We start from the raw sequence: 24,545 nt of genomic DNA, 5'->3' as shown, positions 1-24,545 counted from the left end.
GGAGCATTTACATATCCGTGTGAGAAAGCTGGAAATTCATTTGAAAGGTGTTGGAAAATGGAAAGCATAAATGTGCCAGTCTGCATTTACATCACTGAAACTCAGATGTTCACATGCAATGGATGCAGAGTACCAGGGAGGGGAAGGGAAAAAAGTGCAGTGCCTTCCTTCTTTTACATTTTAAATTCAAATTAATTTTCCCCCTCTTTTTCCTACCCTCCTAAATTTTATTTTGACTAGGTTGGCGGCCTGCTTTTAAATACTACAATATGTGGATTTCTCTCATTGGAGCTATTCTGTGCTGCATTGTAATGTTTGTCATTAATTGGTGGGCAGCACTTTTAACGTATGTTATAGTCCTTGGGCTTTACATCTATGTCACTTACAAGAAGCCAGGTATGTACAGGGGCTTCTTTTGGTTGTGGAGGGGGGAAAGAAAGGAAAATATATGGCCTTGGCAGGGAAAAACCCCAGCAACTTCTTTCTGTTTGGACCACTAGATTAAATTTCTGTTTCAGCCTTTTTAGTTGTAATTAAATGGAATTTTTCCCGCATAGTCACTGCTGGTCCCCCTCCTCCCAAATTATGAAGATGCCACGTAGGCATAGCTGTCTGAATGGTAATTGGATGAAAAGGTGCATATGGAAAATGGTAAATTCATTGTGCCTATCAAGAGATGTGTATGGGAGGAAAAAGATGATAGTGGAGTCTTACTTTTCCTCATAAAAATAGTAATCTGAAAGGATCTGCTTAATCTAGCAGTTTTCCACTGAAAGTATCTGACTTTGTTTAGGCAGTGTTTTGAGATTCAGTTTTTTCTTTGCTGTGGTATAAAATCACTCAGCACAGCATTTTTTCCTCAAGTGGTGTTCTTTTGTGAAGTTGTAACTTCTGTGAAGTTGTTGTGGTCTTGGAAATGTGGAGACAAAAAAAAGCTACTCCCTTCCTTAACTATTTTGCTTAAACTTCTACAGAAATGTTATCTTTAGATATAATTGCCTGTTAAGCTGTAGGGTTTGTTGACTAGCAAGGTGTAGCTTAAATCTGTGGGTTTAGTCAATGTCCAGCATTTATTTTGTGATCATGAAGCTTTACAATGGACAACTGTAAATAACACGTCGGAACCTCAAATCTTTGAACAGATGTGAACTGGGGATCCTCGACTCAAGCCTTGACTTACCTGAATGCTCTGCAGCATTCCATTCGGCTCTCAGGAGTGGAAGATCACGTGAAAAACTTCAGGTAACACTGAAAGATGGGAAATTCTGTTCTCTAGGCTGCTGTCACAAGGTTTGCTGTCAGGGTTTCCATCCATTGTTCATCTCCTGTGATTCATCCAAGTAAATGGAATTGCAGATTGAGTGGGGTTGTGAGTACAGGTGCCATCCTCTGAGGTTATGAAGATCATGGCAGCACCACAGTTTTCAACAAAGCACCCATGAAAATGAAATGGAGCAGCTAAGGAGGTTGAGAGAGATTACTTTGGGGATTCATATGGTATCACCAATTATTTATGATGATGTTGGAAAGTGATCTCCTGTAATGACTTCGGAAGTTTGGACACTTCCTCTTTTATAATTGATTTAAAAGTTGCCTTTGACTTACTTGCACTGGGTTGGCTCTGCCTTCTGAAGGAAGGTAATGTAAGAAATGAGCAGATGATTCCAGGATTTCTGCTGGACACAAAAAAATATAAGCTGCAGAATGCAAGGGATGTGACTTACTAGTGGGGAAGAAAAACTTCATCCCTATTACCTAGTCTTGTCTAAAATCTGTTCTTGAACTTTTTAAATGTGTAGATTTTCAGATTTAATGGGATTACTGAATTTTTATGCAATTAGTCATAGATCTGCTGACAGCTGGGTAACAACTGAACTTTTCTTAATTTAACATAGTCTTGTAAAAGTGGATGAGTTTATTACATTTGCAGTGATGAATATGTTGTTACAGCTAATATTTGGAAGAACCTTTTCTGTTACTGAAAACCCCCAGAACTCCAGATTAATTCTAATTCCAATCTTCTTTTCCCCCCCTTCATAATTCTAGACCTCAGTGCTTAATTATGACAGGTGCTCCAAATGCACGTCCCGCTTTGCTTCACCTTGTCCATGCTTTTACCAAGAATGTGGGCTTGATGATCTGTGGCCATGTACATATGGTAAGTTTATTCTGTCTTTATAAAGTTACTTTGGTGGTGTTTTTCTTCTCTCAGATTTGTTGTTTGGTTTGGGTTTTTTAACGTGTTTGACTTCATTTGTGGCTCATGTTTAAGTTTTGGTTTGTTTATTTGTTTGGATTTTTGGTTTTGGGGTTTTTTTTTAATGAAAGCATCATTAGGCATTAAAAAATGCATGAAGAGATTTACTGGTAAGTTTTGCTAATGGGTCATCACTATGCCAGTTAGGCGTACTACAGGGAAAATTTGTAAAAAATCAGTACCTTTGATAATTTGATACCTAAACTCTGAAGGACCTTTTACTTTTAATTGAAGTGAACATTGGGAGATTGATTCTTTTGTAGAGTTCTGACAAAAAGCCTGACAGAAAAGAAACCTTCTTGAGCAGGAACTCAATATCAGTTTAGTTACTAGTTATCAATAGCTAAAAATTGCTTTTAACCTTCCAAGTAGCTTTTTATTCCTTCAGTTATCAGATTAATTTATTGTCAAGTGTTTCCTCTTCCCTTTCTGACCAGCCCTTGATAATTGACTAAGTATCCTTGGATGTTTTGGTCAGAATACCAAGTGAGGATGTGTTTGCAGAGGTTCTGCAAGGATATAATTCTGACAGTTCTTACTACTTAGTGTCTTACGTGGCAGACTGGAGTGGTTTTTTGATGGTGGGAAGGAAGCAATTTTCAAGTTATTTTTCTTCAGAATCAGCTTGTCATGAGTTGTGTTGATTGAGATACAGGGTTGCTTTCATACAGTGATCTGTACCAAAACTTCCATTTAGCTACGGAGAGGCTCTGGCATCTCTGATAAATTTAGATAAATGCATTTTACCACACTGGAATTGTGTGGTTTTGCTTCATATCTTAAGGCCAAACTTCTGTCACATCACTAGGAGCATTTTAGCAAGTGCGTGACTAAGAGATGTAATGCAGGACTGGCACATGTCACCTACCCAGACTTGTGCAAGGCCTTCAGCCCAGTCCTGTGTGACAATTGACATGTCCAAACTGAGGAGACCTGGGTTTGAAGGGTGTGGGATTGAGTGGATGAGGAGCTGGCTGGAAGGACACAGGCAGGGAGTTGTGATCAGTGATTCCATGTCCAGCTGGAGCCTGGTGATGAGTGGTGTCCCTCAGGCTTTGTCTGGGACTGGGACATCCTTCATAGGTGACATGGACAGGGAGAGCAGGGCCACCCTCGAAAGGTTTGCAGCTCACACCAGGCTCAGGACACACCTGGAAGACATTGAAAAAACATGTATTACTCTTAAATGTTTTTAAATTTATTACACTTACCAAGTGTGACTAATCTAATGAACAGATTAAAGCAAATCAAGTTAATGCAGTCCACGTACAGATACTCTGTCTTGAAAAGCTTTTAATTTCTGTCTATATAAACTTCATATTTCAGTGAATACGAAAGGAGAAACAGAGGACTGCTAGGGAGATAGGATATCACAGATGTAATCACTGCCATTTAAAAGTAGGGCTGTACAGGAAAGAATAAGCTGGTGTCATCCTTCTTGCAGGAAAGCAGCTCTGAAGATTCTTTGGGAGCATGTTCTTTCCCTATTTAAAATGACTTTCTTAAAGGAAGGGTGGCACCACCTCATTCTTCAGTAGCTTTGACCATTTGGTTGAGTCTGTGTCCTCCTGCAAAAACTGGGCTGCTTTGTTCTTGATTATTCCTTGTCCTGTATTCTGCATTTTGATACCTAGGAGGAACACAAAAGATTCACCCCAACAGAAATAACATAAAGGAACTATTTAAAGAGGAGGTGACTTTGACTGCAGGATACAAAGACTCCCATAAAGTGTAGTATTAAGTCATCCTGCATTTGTGTGTATTTTTTTACAAAGCCCTTTTCTTTTAAAACCACGTTCATGCTTTGGAGGACAAGCTGATTCCCACCCCCTGGGGAAGAGGGTTGTGCTCGGCAGGAACAAGGTTGATAAAGTTTGAGCAATCCTCTTCCTGAAGATGGTAAAAGTTCTTCACTTTTTGCTGCTGATAGTGCCTGCTATTTTGTGGTTTGGGGTGTTGTTGAAAGTGTTCAAGCATGTTTTGAGGTTCTGTGAATCTGAATTTGTTTCTAGCAATTACTAAAAATTGGGAGGGGCTTTTTTACTCCCATTACTCCTATTCCTAATTCTTGTTCCCCATCCCTGTTATTATTTTCTTCTTTGAAAGGGTCCTCGGAGGCAAGCCATGAAGGAGCTGTCAACTGATTTGGCCAAATATCAGCGATGGCTAATTAAAAACAAGATGAAAGCTTTCTATGCACCAGTGCATGCAGAGGACTTGAGGGATGGAGGACAATACTTAATGCAGGTATTTAAAAAAAAGGCTGCATTGCTGAAGATGCCCATCAAAATCAGAAGGGGCTTTATACTTAGAAATACATTCCTTTTGCAAAATTACCTTCAAGCTTTGATGAAAATATTATTCTCTTAAGCAGAAAACAGAACCTTTAGTTGTGTCAGTAACCTGTTATTTTATAAAATACTTCTTCTTCTTGTTCTTCTTAGGCTGCTGGTTTGGGTAGAATGAGACCTAACACCCTTGTTGTTGGATTTAAGAAAAACTGGAGACAGGGTGATATGAGAGATGTTGAGACCTACATAAATTTATTCCAGTAAGTAGAAAATACAAAGTTTAGCTGCTACATTCCATTTCAGTATGTTTGGTAGTAAGAAAGTTCCTAGTTACATGAAGTCTCTTTCAAGTGGACCTGGGTTTTCCATTCAGCAACCTTGAACACCTTGGGACCTTTCTGATATGAAAATTAACAAGCAAATCTATATAGTTTAAGCAGATTAGAAATCTCCATAATAACTTTCTGCATCAAAAAAGAGTTGTGGCAGAGGTCTGAGGTTTGAGAGCTACTGTCTGAAAAGGAGGAGAATCACTTTGCTCACAAGATGCACAGCACTGACACACAGGCTAATACAGAAAGGAGAAAGGAAATCCCAGAGTAACTTGACAGTGTTGAAAGGCAGACCAGTTGTGGTTGAAGACTTAAAGAGTAACTTGTGCTGCTACTCAAACATTTAAGGAAAAAAACAATGCTTATTTTACTTAGAGGTTTTTGTGTTCAGCTGAAGTGCTGGTTAACCCACTTCCTTTGTGCTTTGTATTTCTCATTTTCTGTGCTTTTAAAAGAGAGAGGGGATGGGGCTTTAAGCTTTACAGGCAGATATTAGGAAAGGACCAAAAAAAGTCATCTCACCTAGGTCTCTATGAGAAAAGCAGGGGCACCAAATACAGTGGAAAAATAAGGAAACACATTGGTTAGTTTTTCTTTTTTTTCCTATTTTGTTTTGGGATGGCTTTTGCAGGAAGATCTGTCAAGGTCAGCAAGTCATGTGGTTCCCCACATCCCTAAAGAAACCTCAGGAGGTAATAACTGCAGGTCAAATGTCTTTCTGGAAAACTAAAAGTTTCTGAAGCACACAAAATAGAAACACATCTAATCTCTACAAATCTAACACATTAAATAATGAAATTAAAATGTTCACTAATAGACAAAACAAATCTCAAATCAACCTCAATTTTTCTTGCACTTATTATAGAATATATTGATACATCAAACATTTCTAATCAAGTCTTACCATCTCTAAAGCACAGTGTTTAATTAGTGAAATCCTGAGAAATTTCTGTCTGTGGAAATGATGTGGGAGGGAGTTCTCTGATTTATGGTTGTTTGCACTGAACAAGTTATTTATATGTAAAGGATGGTGATTAATGACTAATGCAAACTGTATGATATGGTTAAGTTCATCTTTTTCTTGTCTTATATTTTGGGTTGTTACTAATTTTACTCCACCTTTACTCAGCAGTTTTTTCAGGGTTTTTGCTCTTTTCTACAGTAATGAAGTTCTGCCACTTTATATTTGAGTGGAGTGAGTTTCAGTTTTTTCAGATGTAATGCTAACTTACAGCTAGTTTGATATTAAATTGCATCATCTTAGGTGTTTTCAATACCCAGACGTTTTGGAAAGATGTCAGAAATGTTTAGTCCTCAGATCAAAAACATCTACTCAAACCCCTTTCTTGATGGATGGAGATAAGAATCTAAATTTCTTGGTGGATCTTACTACCTCTGCAGAACTTGAGTGACCTATTCATTATGATTTTATTTAATCACTGTTTACGTAGTGTAGAGATGGAGTAGAAGGAATAGGTATCCTTTCTAAATACTGTTTTTCCTAAAATGATGTTCAGGTAATGTTTTGGATTTGAAGCTAAAGCAAGTTTATAATTTGAGACTTCCAAAGGCAGTGCTCATTCACTGGAATTTGTTCAGGGAGGGTGCATTTTTCATTTGGAAAAGAAAAAGGTTTAAAATATTTTATTTTTATCGCTTTTGTTTAGTGATGCCTTTGATGTTCAGTATGGTGTAGTCGTCATTCGCCTCAAGGAGGGCCTGGACATTTCTCACCTTCAGGCCCAAGGTATGACTTTGTTCCATGTGGCAAATTTGCTGTTCTAATTCCCTTCTAAAACTGCATTCTGAAAATATTGAAGCTCAGTTAAAAAATCAACAAAACATCTCTACGGTGGTACAATAAAATTCAGTGAAATTAGTTAAGTCTGAACTGTAAGATAGTAACCCATGATCAGCAGCAGAACTTGGATTTTCTGTGTTTCACATTTTTGTGTTTGCACATTTTATACAACTGCTTCCAGAAGAACTGCTGCTTTCCTGAAACTAATTAGTGATGCTGGCAAGTTGGCATCAAATATTTGGGGCTCAAGCCCAGAAGTTGTAAAATCACAACAAATACTGCACTATGCAGGGATGCCATTGAGTTTGGTGTGGGTTTCCAACCCCTACAGACAAGTTTAGGGACTCTGATTCAAATTTGGAAATGTTTTTTATGTAGAAGACTTGGTTGTGCTTTCTGAGTAGAGTTCTTAAGTGGAGTGGTGAAATTTTAGTTACATTCCAAGCCTGTGAGCTTTGGTGCCCTGATTTGATCGTGAGTAATTTATTTGTGGCTTGCACCATGCGCTGCTGCTGCTACCATGAGTAGAAAACAAAAGCAACAACATCCCCCTGAAAGAGGAGGATCCTTTGCTGGCAAAGGTTAATGTTTTAGTATTTTTAGTCCCAAAGAGTAATGTTTTGGTATTGGAGAGAGTCAAGGAGCCTGTCAGCATGTGCAGGAGGGCAGAGGAGTGTGAGAAATGGCAAGGAGTGAACCTGCAGTGTGGAAACAACACTGCTGAGAAAGCTGGGAATGTAACCCCAGGCTGTCAGCAGGATCTTGGTGCCCACTGGGGACTTGGTGAGTTTGCTTCAGCTCTGGCAGCTGCTCACAGAAGCCAAACCTGGGAAAAAAGGCTTGACAGTGAGACAGACACATTGGTGTGCGCTGTGCCTGAGGCTCATCTTCCTCTCGGAGTTAAAAGCAGAAACAAAAAAAACATTTCACCAAGTGATTTCTTTCTTTTTCATTTTCTGGTTGTAGTTCCAGAGTGTTACCTAGCCCTGGTTGTAGGTGGTGTGGTTGCAATCAGCTACCACAACCTGGGAAAGGAGCAGAAATGACAGCTCTGCTCAGGGGGAGCCTCTTTATGCTCTGAAGAAGTTCACAGGATATTTTTGTGTTGGTTTTCCCCCCTCCTGCCCTCTTCGCTGTGGTCTAGCAGTTGCAGCAGCATGTAATTAATTTCAAACCGACTCAGAACAGGCACATACCTCTGTTGATACAATTTGTAGCAATTCAGTGGTTTCTAATAGGCTTTTTGCTTTCACAAAGATTTGCTGTCATCGCAAGAGAAGTCTCCCTGTGCCAAGGATGTCATAGTGAAAGTGGATTACAGCAAGAAGTCTGAGACAGACACTTCCATAGCTTTTGCTCCATCAGCCAGTGACAGAGCTCCCACCTCACGCAAAGGTAACTGCTAGTGAGCAATGAGCCTGGAATTCTCATTCTTTCTCTCTCTCATTCCTCCTCTGTTCCACTCTCTCTCTCTGCCCACAGATTATTTAGGGGATTTTTGTGTGTGTGTGGAATAGAAGAGTAGTTATGCTTTTATAGATGTTGATGTCTAATCTCTTAAGTACTTTGTCTCAGATGTTACCAGTATGTAGAATAAATATTTGTTTTAAGACCCCTAAATAAACCAGGAGGTAGCCAATGACCTAAAATAGATTTTTTTTTTTTTTTGTAACTGAGTTTGAGAGACAGTCAAAAGTGTTTGAGGATTGTGCCCTACATCTTACAAGGGATGGGAAGGCTGCTAAATTTATGGAGGTTTTTAAATCTCAGACTAGAATATTATGTGCATATTAACAGATACAAATCATTCAAGATACTTTGATATGACAATAAACAGCTTTATTATTTTCTTACAAAGCAAAAGCCTTAATAGTTAGATGGGTAGTGGAGGTAGATATAATTTTTTTTTTGAAGTAGAAATGAATCTTAGGATTTGGTAGACTGCATTTGTGTGCTTTTCTCTGTGCAAAAAAACCTGCTTCATTTCACGTCTTTGCTTTCTATTTTTTTTTTAATTTACATTTGTATTGTGTTCATTAATATCACAAAGGAAATTAACCTTTTTATTTTGTATCTTTAAAAACCTTCCAGAGGAGGATGAGGATGGAAAGACTCCAACACAACCACTGTTGAATAAAGGCAGGCATTTTCCATCTTTTTGTGTTAAATCATTCTTTCACATTGTTGATTTTAGTTTTCCTTTTGTAATTCTTTCTACACCTAAGTACCAGAGAGGAAAATACCAACCATGCAATGTTTATTTGCTTCTTCATATCTGCTTTAGAATGTGCGTCATCCTTAGGGCCTAGGCTCTGGGGGAAAAAAAGGCAACATTGTGGAAATTCCCAGAAGAGGTTGCTACTGAGACAGGATTGTGCATAAGTGTAGGAAATAAAAAAAAAAAAAAAAAAAAAAAAAAACAAGAAAAATTAAAAAGCTCTTTTGGTAAAGTAACATTTGAAATGTATTAATGGCCTTTCTGCTTTCTCAGCTGTGTGTGTCAGGTCTGGCTCCTTGCTTGGTTCAGGAGCATCTGATGGTGCAGTGGAAGTGCTCTCAGTTTATTCAGTGTACCTTCCAGAGCCATGGTTGTTGCTCTGTTATTTGCAAATAGTTAAATAGCCTCAAAACTAAGGCTTGGTACAGCTACCCACTGAGGTGAACATGTTGAAATAATGCAAAGTGTTCTTTCAAATCAGCATTTTGAGGAATTAACTGAGCAGTTTTCACTAACTTGTTCTGAGTTAATCAGGTATTTTTGCCTTAACTGCAATTAATCTGAAGTGTTTTGACATTGTCTTTGTAATTTCAGCAGCTGGGAGCTTCTGTGTTTTAATAATGGAGAGTGAGATTATATCTTGAAGCACAGGATGGCAGTTTGGAAGAAGTCCCAGTATGCAATAAAGTAGTACATTAATGTAAATCAGCCACAGATGTGCTCTAAATTTAAAAAATTCCTAATAAAATAAGGACAGAGACAAATGTCCAACTCCTGGCTCTTGCTCAGACTGAGGTTTTAATTAAGAGAAAGAGGTCAGGGATTTTTTCCTGCAATTCAAAAATGGGATCTGTATTATTCTAACTGAAAATGCTATTATTGTCTTGTCCTCAGTAAATCAAATAACTTTGTTATGCAAAGCAGTACTATTTGCAAAAGGGCCCAATATGCATAAATAGCTTTTAATTTTACCACATGCTTAAAGAAATCTGGATTTAAGGAGAGAATTACTTAGGACAAGACATTTACTTATAAAATCACTTACCTGCATATCTTTAGGGAAGTTCTGTCATTTGCAAGAGGTAGAGTGTGTGGCCTAAAGCTCTGGGGCAAAGCTAATTAAATTGTGCAGGCAAAAGTCTGCACGGAGGCCTCACACATCCTTTATTTCTCAGATGCCTGCTAAAAGACTTCAGCTGCTGAAATTATGAGCTTCTAGACCCCCTAAATACAGCCAGTTCAGTTTATATCCAATCCATCAAAATTTGGAGTTGGGTTGGGGGGTGTAAAGGAAAATTTTAATTTAAAAGTAGGTATATCACAAAATGTTAAGAGTTGCATTTGATGATTTTCAATGTGATTAAGCGAAACACCTCAAAACCAAAATTTCACTATATGTTTTTTTCCAGATTCAAAGAGCTCCTCCTCTCCTTTAAATGTGACCGACCAAAGACTTCTTGATGCCAGCTCTCAGTTCCAGAAGAAACAAGGCAAGAGCAATATTGACGTCTGGTGGCTCTTTGATGATGGAGGTAATGTGTTTCATCATTTAAAACCTTTAATTGCTGATAAAAAAAATACTGGAGTATTCTGGATTAGTTGTTAATATATATCTGTAAGTCAGTTCATATAAAATCTGTACTGTGTAATTTTACACTGTAAAACTGTGTAAAAAAAAAAAAACTCTACAATTTTCTAAATTTGTCTGAAATTCTGTTCAAAACACAGGTTTGACACTGTTGATTCCTTACCTTATCACAACCAAGAAGAAGTGGAAGGACTGCAAGATCAGGGTGTTCATTGGTGGAAAAATAAACAGGATTGATCATGACAGAAGAGCGTAAGTTTGCCTCAAAAATTACATTTCAAATGCTAATACAGCATGTTACACATTGGATTACTTCTCTTCCTGCCTGCCTTATTTCAGTTGTTCTTTGCTGGAGGTGTGATCATATTCTGTTGCCTTTCTAAAGAAAAAGGTTTTGTTTCCCCCAGATTGTCTTTGGATGAGTTACCTCAAACTATTTTTTTTGCAGTACTATCTGACACTATTTCCAAATATCTTCTGAGATTATCTTCAAGAGAGAGCTCTTCTCTTATTTAAAAGTCATAAAACTGTTTGTGTTTTTTTTTTTCCCAAAGCATGTTGTTGATTTATAGTCATATGCCAAGTCAATTTGATTTTTATCCTTGTTACATTTAAGGTGCCTTTTTTTTTGGGTGTGGGGGGTGTTTTGTTGGTGTTTTTTTTTTTGTTGTTTGTTTGTTTCTTAAACCAGTGGTTTTTATTACCAAGCAACTATCTGTTTAACCTTTGAAAAAGTTAAAATTATGATCATGTATAAAAGCTTGTTTTTTCTGATGCAGGATGGCCACTTTGCTCAGCAAATTTCGGATAGACTTCTCAGATATTATGGTCCTTGGGGATATTAATACTAAGCCAAAGAAAGAAAAGTAAGTCGCAAAACACATCTTGTCTGTTCATTGAATTTGTGATTTCTTTAATTTAGAACACTTAATTCTTTCCTACATATGTTATGGTAGAGAAGATCCTGTGTTACTCAGTGTTTCACAAAAATGTGGGAAATTAATTAACAGTAACTCTCATGTCCAAGAATATAGAAATCTTTATTTTTTAAATCTCTGGCCCTTAGATTGTAATAATAAATTCAGAAAAATTAAGTTTTTAAAAAAACACAACTCTGAATTGTCTGAGCAATCTTCTTTAAGAGATGTTCACCAAAACTTAAATGATCTGAATCTCTTAATGTCTTAGTTTAGGTAACAAAGCTTGGTCTTGAAATATCCTGATTTGGATTTTTCTTTTTTTTTCCTTCTCATTTTTTAACTTGGTTGGACTTTCAGTGTACACAGGAATGATCATACATATGATATTTCATACTTTCAAGTTCAAAAAAGCATTAATTGTAGATGGCTTTCAGCACAAATTTAGAACAGAATGTGTATGATCTAAAAATACTTTGCTTTGCCATTATCATCCTTTCCCTTCAGGTCTTCTTGAGTATGCTGAAGTTGTAAAAATATCTTTTATTTGGGCATGCTTTTATCTGAAAGTCTTGATACACCGTGGAATTTGGAAAGTGTTATTTTAGAACTTGGCTAAATGCTAAAGTTAATGTGAGTTCTTTTGTACCCTTTTTAGTAGTTTTTTCTTAAGTGTATAGAATACCTTGAGCAAGTAAAATAAAGGAAAACAAAATATTTCTGGCACTCTGATGCTTTTGGATATGCAGTTTCCAGGAGCCTGCTGCTGTCAAAGGTGTAAACTCATTTATGCATCACAGCTGAGATCCTGGAACCATGTGGAATTATTTTTGTTTATTAGAAGTAATCCGTGGATTACTTCTGAGAGCATTTTTCTGTCTCTGTGGATACATCTCCACAAGATATCCAGAATATTCCTAAATACCATTTAGGTATTAACAACAGCTGGGAACCAAGTGGAGGAAGATTTATTTTCAACAGGTGCTGTGCTGTATAATAATGTTATTATTAGATCTGCTTTTTGCTCAGCCAAAGAATAGCAAATCACATTTGTTTCCTTTCTTTGGATTAAGGTGAAGTCACTGTACAGTAAAGACCACCAAGGGTAGATATAAAGATATTTTGTTTGTGATGTGGGTGTTTCCTGGAGGAAATGTAGGTAAAAAAAGTAAGGCAATGTGGCTTCTTCTTTCCAGCAGAAATTAACTCCTCCTTGACCTTCAGAAGGTTTTATTCTGAAATTCTTGCTCTAAAGTCCTGATAAATCACAGTGTTCCTATTCTTACAAGTGCAGCAGGAAGACTAACTTGGATATCTGTGTTTTTTTCATTTGAATGTGGCTCTTGGACTGTACTGGAAAGAGATAAAAGAAACAAAAAGAACAAAGCCAGAATCCAAACAGAAATACCTGAGACCTGATAGCTGATTTTTACTGGAACATGCAAATTCCTCCTCCTTCCAAGTTAGTTCTGAAGAATGTGCTCCCAGTTATTGTACCTTTTTTAAGGATGGTACTGTTGAGCTTTTAAAATTAGAGGTAAATTTCTGACCTGAGTAAAGTTTTAATTGTGTGGCGAATTGTTTGCTGAATCACAACATCTGTGTGTGCAAAAAGCTGATTTGAGGTTCTAACTGCAACAAGCAGGCGAAAAAAAACCTTTTGTTCATTTTTACATACCAGTAAAACTTAATTGCTGGTACCATGAAAATAATTATTGATGTAAAATCTCCTGTCTGCTCTAATTTTTGTTCATTTGATCTTTCCAGTATTGCAGCTTTTGAGGAAATGATAGAGCCCTTCCGACTCCACGAGGATGATAAAGAACAAGAAGTTGCAGATAAAATGAAGGAAGATGAACCATGGAGGATAACAGATAATGAGCTTGAGCTTTACAAAACAAAGGTTCTGGCTTTTTTTAGAATGTTACCTCAGCTAAATCTTCCTTCTCCTACTTCATTTGTGGTCGTGATGAGTTAATTCCTGTTATGCTCTCTTTTCCATAGCAGTTTTTTAATGAATAGCAGATAAAAAGTAGCATCTAAAACCATTTAGATGGTTCACAAAGGCAAAAAGGTTCTGTATTTAAGTATGAGCAGGGCCCAGGCTGCTTTCCTACAGTATTTCCACATTTAGTTTAGAATCATTCATCTCCAGACAGGTGTTTGAGGTGTTTGTCTTTTTTTTTTTTTTTTATCAAGCTAATAATTATTATTTTTGAAAAACAGCACTAAAACCAAGCAACACTTTGTGGTGCAGAGGAGCAGTTGAAGGTTTGACATCTTTCCCAAGCTATTGTGCGGCACAGAGACAAAAGTACAAAAGTATTTCTTCTCAGGTGTTTCTTTGCATGAGAAAATAAATTACATCCTGTAGCAGGGAAGCACTTGGCTCACTTACACATTCTGAGCTGCTGCTTGCTTTTTTCCCAACCTTACAACCATTGGTTTTCAATAATGAGGAGTTTCCACATTGAGATGGAAATACCTGCTTTTTATTTCATTCCAGGTGGTGATAGTGTTTTCCCTGTCTTTATTTTTTTAAAGAATTTTTTGTAGTTTTTAAACAAAAGCTGTTCCTAACAAGCTTGATTTTATTTACAGACTTACCGACAGATTAGGTTAAACGAGTTGCTGAAAGAACATTCAAGTACAGCTAACATAATTGTCATGTAAGTAAATTATTTTAACTTGTGGTGCTACCTGAATAGATATGGAGCAGTAATTCACAATATAAATGGAAATACAGATCAGGAACAGGTCTTTGCCTTGGCGTATTCAAGATTTCAGTTCTGACTATATTTATTTTTTAGAAGTATGGAGCCACCATTCTGCTGAAGAAAAAAATGTTCTTTTTAGTGTTGTGCTTTTGATTTTGCTGCTTTAGTTGATCACATCCACATTTGTGGTGCAGCTCAGGACTCTCAAATTCTTTCTACTCCTGTGTGCAGTTACTCCCCTCGTTCTCAAGTCCTTCCTTTGATTTCCTTTTCTAGGGGATCTCTCTGTATAAAATTGAGTCATTATCTTGCTCACAGATTTTTTGGGGATTACTTTCGGTGTGAACAAGCAAGAGGCAGATTTTTTGGTGGGTTGTAGATTTCTTACTGCTGTATTTTAAAATGCTGAGGATGAGTAAATGTCCTCAGCTTAGGAGGATTCTGCATGAAGCTGCCTGAATATTAAATGGTGTTAACAGGCCAAAACTGAGCGGGGAAATAGATGGAAATGTTTCAGGCACAAACTTTCAACTCATTAATTGTAAGGAGGGTAAAAAATAAAATTAAAAATATTAGGAAATTTGACTTAACAATTAGATCTTTCTAGAATCGTCTGTCGTATTCATGATGACGCTGTGGCTGGCCCGGTGTCCATGCTGAGTGCAGTTGTGTTTCCCTTGTGGCCTGCAGGAGCTTGCCCGTGGCACGGAAAGGGGCAGTCTCCAGCGCCCTGTACATGGCCTGGCTGGAAGTGCTCTCCAAGGACCTGCCTCCAATCCTGCTGGTGCGTGGCAACCACCAGAGCGTCCTCACCTTCTACTCGTAGGGCGCTGCCGCGGCTCAGCTCTGGCGGAACGGTACTGCAGCGCCCAGGGAGAGTGGCTGCGTGCTCTACAGCTCATCGACATCACTAAGGCAAAAAGTGACTCTTCTTTCACCATTCACTGACTTGAAAGCACACAAGGAAAGTCACTGTATTTCTAAAAGTTGTGACATCTTCAGTTTTATTCTATATTTTCTGTAATTTAATCTTGCTTAATGGGGGAGGATTCCTTGTTAGACTGAAGAACAAGACGAGCTTTTTGTTTGCTATTTGAATAGCAGCAATAAAATGTTGTATTTTTGATCAATGAAAGGATTATAGATTTATAAAAGCCTTTTAGCCTTGAGGTGCCTTCTGAAATTAACCAAATCTCACCCATACATCCTATTTTGTAAATTTATATAGAATGTCAAAATCTGCCTTCAACTAAGAGTTTCGATCAGACTTCCTTTAGTTTTTAGTCTATTCCACATTACAATAAAAATGAATGCTGCTTTTCAGTCTTCCATTGAGCTATTAGTTCTTAGTACTGTATGTTTTCTATTGTCAGAAAGTGTTTTGGTTTTTTGATTTTTTTGGTTTTGTTTTTTTTTTTTTTTTTCCATTATTATATCTGTTAGATTTAAAGGTGAGAATTGGGGCAGGTCAATTGAACTAAAGCAAATCCTTGATGTTACTGCCGCTAAGTTTTGTAACAGTTAAAACTAATTCTGCTTGAAGAGAGGGTCCTTTTTTCTCAGATTTGACAGTGTGCACTCCTTTGGCAGTAGTCTGAGACAGAGAGCTGATTTTATCTACCTTGGCAGAGGGTCGTACACTCTTGGTCTTAGCTCTGCTGTGAAATCAGGCTCATCTTGCTGGCTGAGGCTTCCTACCTTAATACAAATTGGAAGAAAATAAAAGACCTGTCCTAGTTCTTGGCCTCTTATGTTTTAGTGTCACTTTCAAACTTATTTTTGAAACAAAACTCGACTTAAGGCTTGAATGGGGATAATATAAGCAATGTGATGCTATCTAACAGAAACCAGTAAACACTATGTGGAATTGTGCTATCCAGTATGAAATGTAAAAGCTGCAGTTCTCTCGCATTTTTCAACAAATGGTTAAACGGACCACTAAGTTCTTAGGGGAGATGTTTTTAGGTCAATTCATTCAGTTGTCAGCAAATGAATTAGTCTTATTAAATAATACTCAGGTTTTATCGTCTAGCAGTTTTGATCTGTTCCATACATCCTACTTTATACATTTTCTATGTTCAATAAAGAAACTGCCAGTCTTATGTGCCCTTTCATTGTATATTTGGGAAAGTTCATAATTTAGTCTACTGCAAACACCTGCAAAAGAAATTGAGCCTTTGTATAAAGGTTAGTAATGTGAACTGTTTTTTAAATTCCTAATATTTTTTTGGATAGAAAGGATTGCCTAAAAACATTTCACAAGCTTGTGATGTTAACATTGGACATGCTACTGGATCAGTTTACCAGTGGGTGAGTGACTTTCATTTAAGGATGCACAGAAAAGGTTTTTTGGTTGGTTTGGTTTTTTGTTGGTTTTTTTTTTTTTTTCCTTTTTTTTTTTTTTTTTTTTTTTGTTGTTCATTTGTTTGGTTTGAGGTTTTTTTCTTTTTTGTTTTTTGTTTTTTTTTTTTTGTTTTGTTTTTTTTTTTGTTAAATACAGGATCAAATTGAAATGTAACTGTTCCTTTTGAAGGACAAAGTGTAATCATTGCGTGGCAAGGTAGAGCTTCAACTTCTTGTGATTAAAGATAAAAATACACTGTGCAGTGTACACTGTTGTCAAGTTCTTGGTAAACTGCTAGAAATCCTTCTTTTTTTCTCTCTCTTTTTATTTTTTATTTTTAATTTTTGCTGTTTCTGTTAATTGGATTTGAGACTGTGGAATCATTTCACTTTTTCAAAACTTCTAGAGAAAAACAAACATGCATGTCTTGCTGCTAAGTGTGAGATAACTGATGCCAGCATGAGCCCAGCTTGTTGTGATAAAACATTGTAAGACAAGACAGACAGTGTGGGGGCAGAGTGATGTTTCCTTCCAGCTTGAGGGGATGTGGATCAAACGTACCAACATAAATATCACCGGGTTTACAGTGTTTTGTAGGGGATAAGGTGGTCACATTGTGCATATGGAATCTTTGCCACGTTTCTCCTTGTTTTGTGGGTAACATTCTTTTGAGCAGATGGACAGTACGGCATGGACTTAGTGCTGCTATCTTAAAAAAAAATACAAAAATAAAACGTGCACAGGTACACTTATTTAAAAAAGGTTTATTGGCCCATTCAGGAAACCGTTGCTTGTGATCTGTAAACACAACACAGAAACCAAATGAAGTGTGTGTATACATGCATATATGTGTATAAAATTATATAAAGTATATCTAAATATGCATAATGGGGATAGTTAAGGTCATGTCTGTGAAATACCATAGGATGCTTTTTCACATGCACTCTCAGGAGTCCACTAATACTAGGGATGAGGGCAAGGTCCAAGATTATTTGCTCACTTAAATTTGAACAGTAAATGGTAATTGTCTGCAACAGATGTCAGTTAGTGGCAGTCACTCCAACTCCTTGCTTTGATTTTGAAGCCAAATTTTACTTAGGTTCCAATCATCATTAATTAAATGGAAAATTAAATCACTTACACATGGCAATTCATACCTTCTTATAGATTAGGTTCCTTCGTATGGGTTTAGAAAGACAATAATAGCTGGTGAAAATCAATTATTTATTTGCTCACTTGTATTTAGGTTTCCTTTTACATACATTCTTTTTATATGCTTTTTTTTCTGACATTACATATTTAAAAAAATAACTAAAAATAATTTAAAAGATTTGAGCATTAGTGGGTTGTGGCCCACTTGGTTTGAGGATGTAAGATTTGACACTGTACTGTAACTGTCCCACACAAATGCTTTTCTAATGTTTTAACATAATTATTGCAGTTAATACTTTGTACCAGGGGGATGTCACTGCAATAAAAGAAGTGAATTCAATACAAATGTCTTGTCTAACAAAGCTTTTTTTTTTCCTTTTTCGTTTTTTTTTTTTTTTTTTTTAATGGGATGGGAATAATGTTCATAATTCAACAGGGTAAAGCTGAATTTGGTTCCTGATGTGAATATGCTTATTGCTTCCATCTAAAAATTACCTTTGTAGTGGAATTTGCACAGGACCAGTGGAGCTTAAAGCAGTTCATGTGTCTGGTGTAAGACCAAAACCATGTTGTTTTTTGGGGAGGAATGTTTGCCTCTCATAGGTCTAGAAGAAAATAAGAAACTAACCATGTAAAATTGTAAAACCTTGTAAAGTTTGCCATGGCTGACCCATCCTGAGCCCCTGGTGTGTCTCAGCTGCAGTGGTGGTATCTGAAAATCTGCTCCAGTCCGTTTTGCCCCTGAATACACACAAAGACTCTGTTAACTCCTCTTTCTCCCATTAAAATAAAAGTCCACTGAGACATGGAATGTGTTGCAAAAAGAGCTTCTCAGACTGTTGCAAAGTTGCTTTTTAAGCAAGACATGTTTGTCCCCAAATTCAGTACACTCAACTAAGAAGTACTTTGAAGTTTAAAAGCATAAAGAAGGGTGGGTTCTGTTGTTAAAATCCTACAGAACTCTGAAAAACTTCAAAATCTCGTCAGTTTTGGTATTTGACCCCTGCTACAGTGAGAGCTGTTTTGCGTGTCCGTTGTCAGTCGTGTTTAAACCTCAGGAGTGAGGTTTGGAGGCCACTGGGAAGGGAAAGCTTGTTCAGAATTCCCTGACAGCTCCCATGGCATTGGCTGCACCCTGGTTTATTCTGTGAAGAGGCAGAGCAGGTTTGCAGCAGCTTTTCCTGCATCCTCCTGTTTGCCGGGAGCAGTGTGAAGAGGTGGGTCTGAGTGATGACCTTGCCTTGTGCTGAATTCACACCTTAGTGACCTCAGGCATGCGTTTGAGGGTAAAAAATAAGGATTTGATCAAGGTTGACCCCGTCACTTTGCAGAAGAGTGAAGGGTCACAGTGCAGAGAACGAATGCTGTGATTTTGGTTTAAAGCAGGCGAGCAGCACAGCCCTCAGCCCGGTGCTTGTTCTTAACCGGCCTCACTAACAAATCTCACACAGCCCCAGTGTAAATCCCAAACCCTGGTTTGTGTTCCAGCTGGGCTGGGAGCCACACAGGCAGCGAGTGGAGCACCTCAAACCCTTCCTGCTGTTCCGCCTTCGTGTGCTGCTGAGCAGCTCTCCAGAGTTAACTCTGACTTACAGGTGACGGAGGCTGGACAGGAGAGCTGATCCAAAGCCTTGAGGGTTAACATTGTGGTAAATAGGTATGATTCGTGCTGATAAAAATTGAAACATAATCAATATTGATACGGTTATTAATAATTGGGAATAATAAAACAGTTTAAAGTTGTAATGCCAAAGAAGAGAGGGAGGGGAGGGGCTCCACCACCCTCCCTCCCGGCAGATGTTCGCAAGAACAGGAGGAAAGAAGCTGAAGATACAGTTGCTAAAAATGAGCAGAAAGGAAGCAAAACCTGGTTGGGTCCCAAAAAATGCTAATTATAAGGGATTTATTGCCTTGATATGTAGATGTAGTGATACGTTAGTCTTGGCCTAGACTGTACTGGCTCGGTGCGCATGTGTAGCCCAAAGGTGAATTAAAGGACACAGAGGAAGATTACGAAATCTTCATCAGAAGACTCCCAAAGACTTGTGTGACCACCGAAATGAGTGATGGCACATGCGCGGTAAAGTTGGTGATGAGAGCGGAGATAGAAATATGATGAACCGAAAATGGAGGAGATGGCATTTGCACATGGCATCTAAGGGGGGAATCTGTACTTGGCAAGCTCGTACGTGATGTGGCAAGGGTCCCAGAACCCCGCACTCTGTACCCCGGGGTTATCTTTCACTTATGCGCTAATATTAGAACCAAATTTTCCCTTATTTTAATAAAATTATATTGTATACAATTTTATATATTTTTAAATCTTAACTATTCAATTAAAATTGCTACTACTTTTAATATTGTTTGGGGTTTTTTTATGATGGGATAATTGGGCAAACTTAACAACATGGAAGGAGGAAACGGTGAAGCAGCAACAGGGAAATGTTTCATTCTGCAAACAGCGCCAGGGAAGATGTTTCTCCTGAAGCACAGGAGGCTTCCTACACCCAGAGGAGCCTCTGGTGCTGACAGGCTGTGCTCCATCCCTGGGGCTCCTCGGGACAGCTGCACCCACAGAAGTCACCAAGGAGCCTGTGCTGGCTGTGGCACCCCTGTCCTTACAGACCTGAGAGCAATCTCTGTCCCTCCTGTGATCTGCCTGCTGTCTCTTCCAGAAAACATTGTGTCACAGGGCTTGCAAGGGTTTGCAGGGTGAAGAGAGAGACGAGAATGTTGACCTCATGTTCAGAAGGCTTGATTTATTATTTTATGATACACATTACATTATAACTACACTAAAAAGAAATAGAAGGAAAGATCTCAGAAGGCTAGCTAAGCTAAGAATAGAAAAGGAATGAGTAACAAAGGTCTGTGGCTCAGCAGAGAGCGAGACCCAGCTCTGCCGTGAGTGGTCATAAATCCAAACATCCACAGGACACCAATCACGGATGCACCTGTTGCATTCCACAGCAGCAGATAACCATTGTTTACATTTTGTTGCTGAGGCCACAGCTTCTCAGAAGGGGGAAAAATCCTAAAGAAAGGATTTTTATGAAAAGATGTCTGTGACAACACTGCCTTTCCATCCCCTCTCTGCACCCTGCCTGCACAGCCAGCCTTAACTGCACCTCACAACACAACAGGGAGCAGGGAAAGGGAATCCCTGAGGATTTAAACTGTCAGGCCGTGTTAAATTAAACTTTTCAACACATCTTGCTCTAAAGATTTCTCAGTAGTGAGCCAATCTACAGAGAGAAAACGGTGAAGGCCTGCAGGGAAATGTCAGCCTGCTCTGCCCTGCTGACAATGACGCAAAAATGAAAGTAAAGCGGCCTGTGCTGTGGCCCTCGCAGCCCTCTCACCCCTGTTGACAGCAATTAAAGGCAGTGGCCCCTGGCTCTGAGGGATTTTTGTCACAATCCTTCTCCCTGGGACCTGGGGAAAGCTGCAGCCCAAGGGAACTCCAGCGTGTCCAGGTGCGTGCCCGGCAGCCCCGCAGATCCATCCACAGTGATGGTAAAACTCCTGCTCATGCAACACCGCTCTTGGCGAGGGAAATCCTATTCCCGTGCCGTCTCTAGGAGTTCCAGCTGAAATCCCATCACCAGGTGGCACCGCTGCCTTTCAGCATTCCGTGTAAAGCCTGACGTTGCTCTGCCGAACGCACTCTTCCCGCCCTGTTCCATTGGATTCATTCTTTAAACAACTTAGTACTTTGAATTAACAACAGATATCGGCATATTAACATTGTTTTCCATATTTTGTTTTTTTTTATAATTTTGACTGGATTGGAAGGGTTTAATATTAATTCTGCCAGGCCCTGTGGGGAAAAATGCTGTGGTTTTGGTTCTGAGAGATGCAGGAACCTTCAAGCAGAAGCTGCCTGATGAGCTCCAACATCCTTTTCACCAACTCTGCTTTTCTCAGTGGCTCTTTCCAGCTGTGTTAACCTGAGAGGGCAGAAGGAGAAATGCTGCAGGCAGAGGGAGAGGAGATGTTAGAACACACTGGCATGTCCCATCTGGTTCCAGAGTGATCCATGACATTCCAATAAGGCTTTTTACTTCATAACTAAAAAATGACAACTGTCTGCCACTTCCAACTACTTAAAAAAAACCCAAAACCAAAAAAAAACTGGACAAAAGAAATTGCTTTGTGTCGTCCTGAAATATTCTGGCTGTTATACTGGCTGTTTAAAGTACTGAAGGAAACTGAATCCTGAAGCACGAGACACATTTTCAAGTCAATTTAGCTTGAAAATAACTTTGTCACCCGGCTGAACAGTTTTACAGCTACTAAACCTTGGAACATCTCTGCAAATTAAATTTGTCTATGCAAAGCAGATGGTAACATGGAGTCAGTCACGAGCAAAGTATTTCCACAGGCTCTGGCTGAAAATCAAAGAGCTGGGATTAGCCTTGAAATATCCTCCCTGTGAGGTTACTCATTTTTTTTCATTCAGGTGGTTTCACCACAGCATTGCAAATTACAGGGGACTCCTGAACAATTCCACTGCACTGCTGTTACCAATTGCATAAAACAACATTTACAGCAGTATTAAATACAATTGCACATCAAGTAAGGGGTGGGACACCTGTGCAAAAAAAATAATTTTGTAAACCCTTGGGGGTGATTTAATGCAGCTCCTCCCTCATGGGTTGCAGTGCTGAAGAAAAATTGAATCCAAACCACTTGGTAAGGTGCAGAAATGCCAGCACAAAAGTCAGGCTTGCAGTTTAAGCACCTGGAAAGCGTGGCAGGCCATGGCACAGGGCCTGCCAAGGAGAGCAGAGTCAACCAAGGGCAGCTCTTTGCAGAATTAACGGGTGAAATCAGGGCTAACCACGCACTGGCGTGGGCTTCCACGTGGGGCTCTGGCTAAATCTGGCAGATTTCAATTTATGGGGCGCTGCTGAGAGTCTTTGTTCTCATCACAGCCTTTCCGTATCCTTCCAGCATTAACAGCAGTAACTCGGGCACGGCAGGATTTAGGAGGGAAAAGTTCTGCCTTTGGCAAATGCATGGCAAACCTTACCGAGCGCTCTTGATTCATGATATTTTTATTTTCATTGTATTGCAGGGCTCGGGAGTAGCTTTCATGTTCTTGCCATGTTTGCATGGATCTAGAAAAATGAGGTTTGATTCTCAGTGAGACTTGGAAGTGCAAGGCTACGATTCCCTCTCCAGCCAGAGCACAGATCTCACTTTTTCCATCCTGTTGGCCAACCCTCAGACCCATCAGGCATTCCAGAAAACCCACCCAGCCCGGGACACGAAACATTCCAGCATCGATTTGTGGGTTTGGAAATGCACCCGTGCGCCATCACTCCAAGTGCATCACAGTCAAGAAGTTTTCACTTCTCCCAGGATTAAACAAGGGTGGTAATAAAACCAATCCTCTCCTACTGCAGCTTTGGCTGGATGTAGTCAGTCTCTAAATAAAAGGCTGTAAGCTCTGAGCTGGTAGTTTTGTCATTGTTCTGATAGTAATTAACCATATTCTGTGGCAGCTTTTATGCCAGGAAAACAACTTAGTGGTAGATTTGGAATTCCTTTCATCCTAAAGGATAAAATCCTTTTTTTTTTTTTAACTTTGAGTGGGGGTTTGGGAGGTTTTTTTTTTTGTTTGTTTGTTGTTTTGCAATAATAATAATAATAATAATAATAATAATAATAATAATAATAATAATAATAATAATAATAATAATAATAATAATAATAAATCTTCTATTAAATATATTTATTATATATTTCATATATTTATATTTTATATATTTATTTATATTTTATATATAATTATATATTTTATATATAATTATATATATTTATAGTAATAATAATAATAATTACTATTACTATTACTATTACTATTACTATTACTATTACTATTACTATTACTATTACTATTACTATTTCTCTTTCTTTTAGTGGGAAACACCTAATTTTTTTCAACCAAATCAAATACATAAACCAGCTTGTTCCTTCCGTCCCTGAGCACAAGTGAAGATACTTCCCAAACCCAAACAAAAGCAGGCGAAGCTGTGTGTGGTTTCACTGGCTTCTCTGCAGTACCTGTACAGTCCTTTTGAGCTGGCCTGTGGTGTGTGCAGCTCGGAGGAACAACAATGCTCCCCCCAAGATCTCAGGTTTTCCTGATGGTTCCAGTAGAAGTGAGGCTGCTCGGGCCACACTGTCTGACAGCTTTTGGAAACTGGTGCCGTTTGTGAGCTCCCTCCTGCAGTTTTTGGGGCACAGGCTGCAGTTTTCTAGGAGGCTTCTTGTTTTAAGAAACAGAAATGTTCCTGTTTCTTAAGAGGCGTAGGAGAAATTTGTCCACTTTCCCACTTGTGGGAGGGGGCACACACATTTCAGGTGTGTTCCGGGGCACTCAAACCCTCCTGCCAGAACAGAAAGGAACAGAATAGGAACAGAATAGGGACAGAACAGCAACAGTCACCTGCAGAAGTGCTGGAGGCATCTCGGGTCTCAGCTGAGAGCTGTGGCAATTTGTGTGTCTGCCACTCGAGCAGCTGTGAGAGGAGCTGTTGGAGGCACCTGGCCAAGATGAACCCCTGAGAACGAGATCCTGCGGTTCTCAGCTCTGCTCTGGAGCAACACCAAAAGCGCTGTAAGGAAATAACACATCAGGACAGGGAGGGTGCTGGAATGCCTTCTCTGCATACTAAATTTCATTTTTTCTAAAGCACTTTGTACTGTGGAAGGTCTTAAAGTGGTTTTCCTCTTTTTCTTCTCACTGTTTTTTTGGTTTTTTGGGGTTTTTTTGCCTCTCTCTTTATTTCAACATAAACCATTTAGTTACAGAATGCTTGACATTTGATCACTGAAAATCTGGGGTTTTCACAGCTTGTGTGGGCCATACTCTAGATTCTACTTCCTCTTATTTTTAGCAGATCTTGGTTTTTCTCTG

The 24,545-nt window shown here is 38.7% G+C and overlaps 1 protein-coding gene across 1 annotated transcript in view; it reads left to right on the top strand.

The window, feature by feature from the left end:
• Positions 1-17,963, top strand: part of SLC12A2 (solute carrier family 12 member 2) — a 56,814-nt gene extending 38,851 nt beyond the window's left edge. The window contains exons 14-27 of the mRNA XM_059491830.1: positions 241-396; positions 1,143-1,242; positions 2,047-2,158; positions 4,364-4,504; positions 4,702-4,808; positions 6,548-6,627; positions 7,939-8,076; positions 8,773-8,820; positions 10,309-10,431; positions 10,628-10,739; positions 11,267-11,353; positions 13,172-13,307; positions 14,006-14,073; positions 14,812-17,963. Coding sequence (XP_059347813.1) covers positions 241-396; positions 1,143-1,242; positions 2,047-2,158; positions 4,364-4,504; positions 4,702-4,808; positions 6,548-6,627; positions 7,939-8,076; positions 8,773-8,820; positions 10,309-10,431; positions 10,628-10,739; positions 11,267-11,353; positions 13,172-13,307; positions 14,006-14,073; positions 14,812-14,947 — 1,544 coding nt within the window. The 3' untranslated portion in view covers positions 14,948-17,963. The remainder of the gene's footprint in view (positions 1-240; positions 397-1,142; positions 1,243-2,046; positions 2,159-4,363; positions 4,505-4,701; positions 4,809-6,547; positions 6,628-7,938; positions 8,077-8,772; positions 8,821-10,308; positions 10,432-10,627; positions 10,740-11,266; positions 11,354-13,171; positions 13,308-14,005; positions 14,074-14,811) is intronic.
• Positions 17,964-24,545: the final 6,582 nt, after the last annotated feature.

The sequence above is a fragment of the Ammospiza nelsoni genome, chromosome Z (assembly GCF_027579445.1).
Source record: "Ammospiza nelsoni isolate bAmmNel1 chromosome Z, bAmmNel1.pri, whole genome shotgun sequence".
NCBI classification, from domain to species: domain Eukaryota; kingdom Metazoa; phylum Chordata; class Aves; order Passeriformes; family Passerellidae; genus Ammospiza; species Ammospiza nelsoni.
This window is presented reverse-complemented; position numbering and strand designations above follow the sequence as displayed.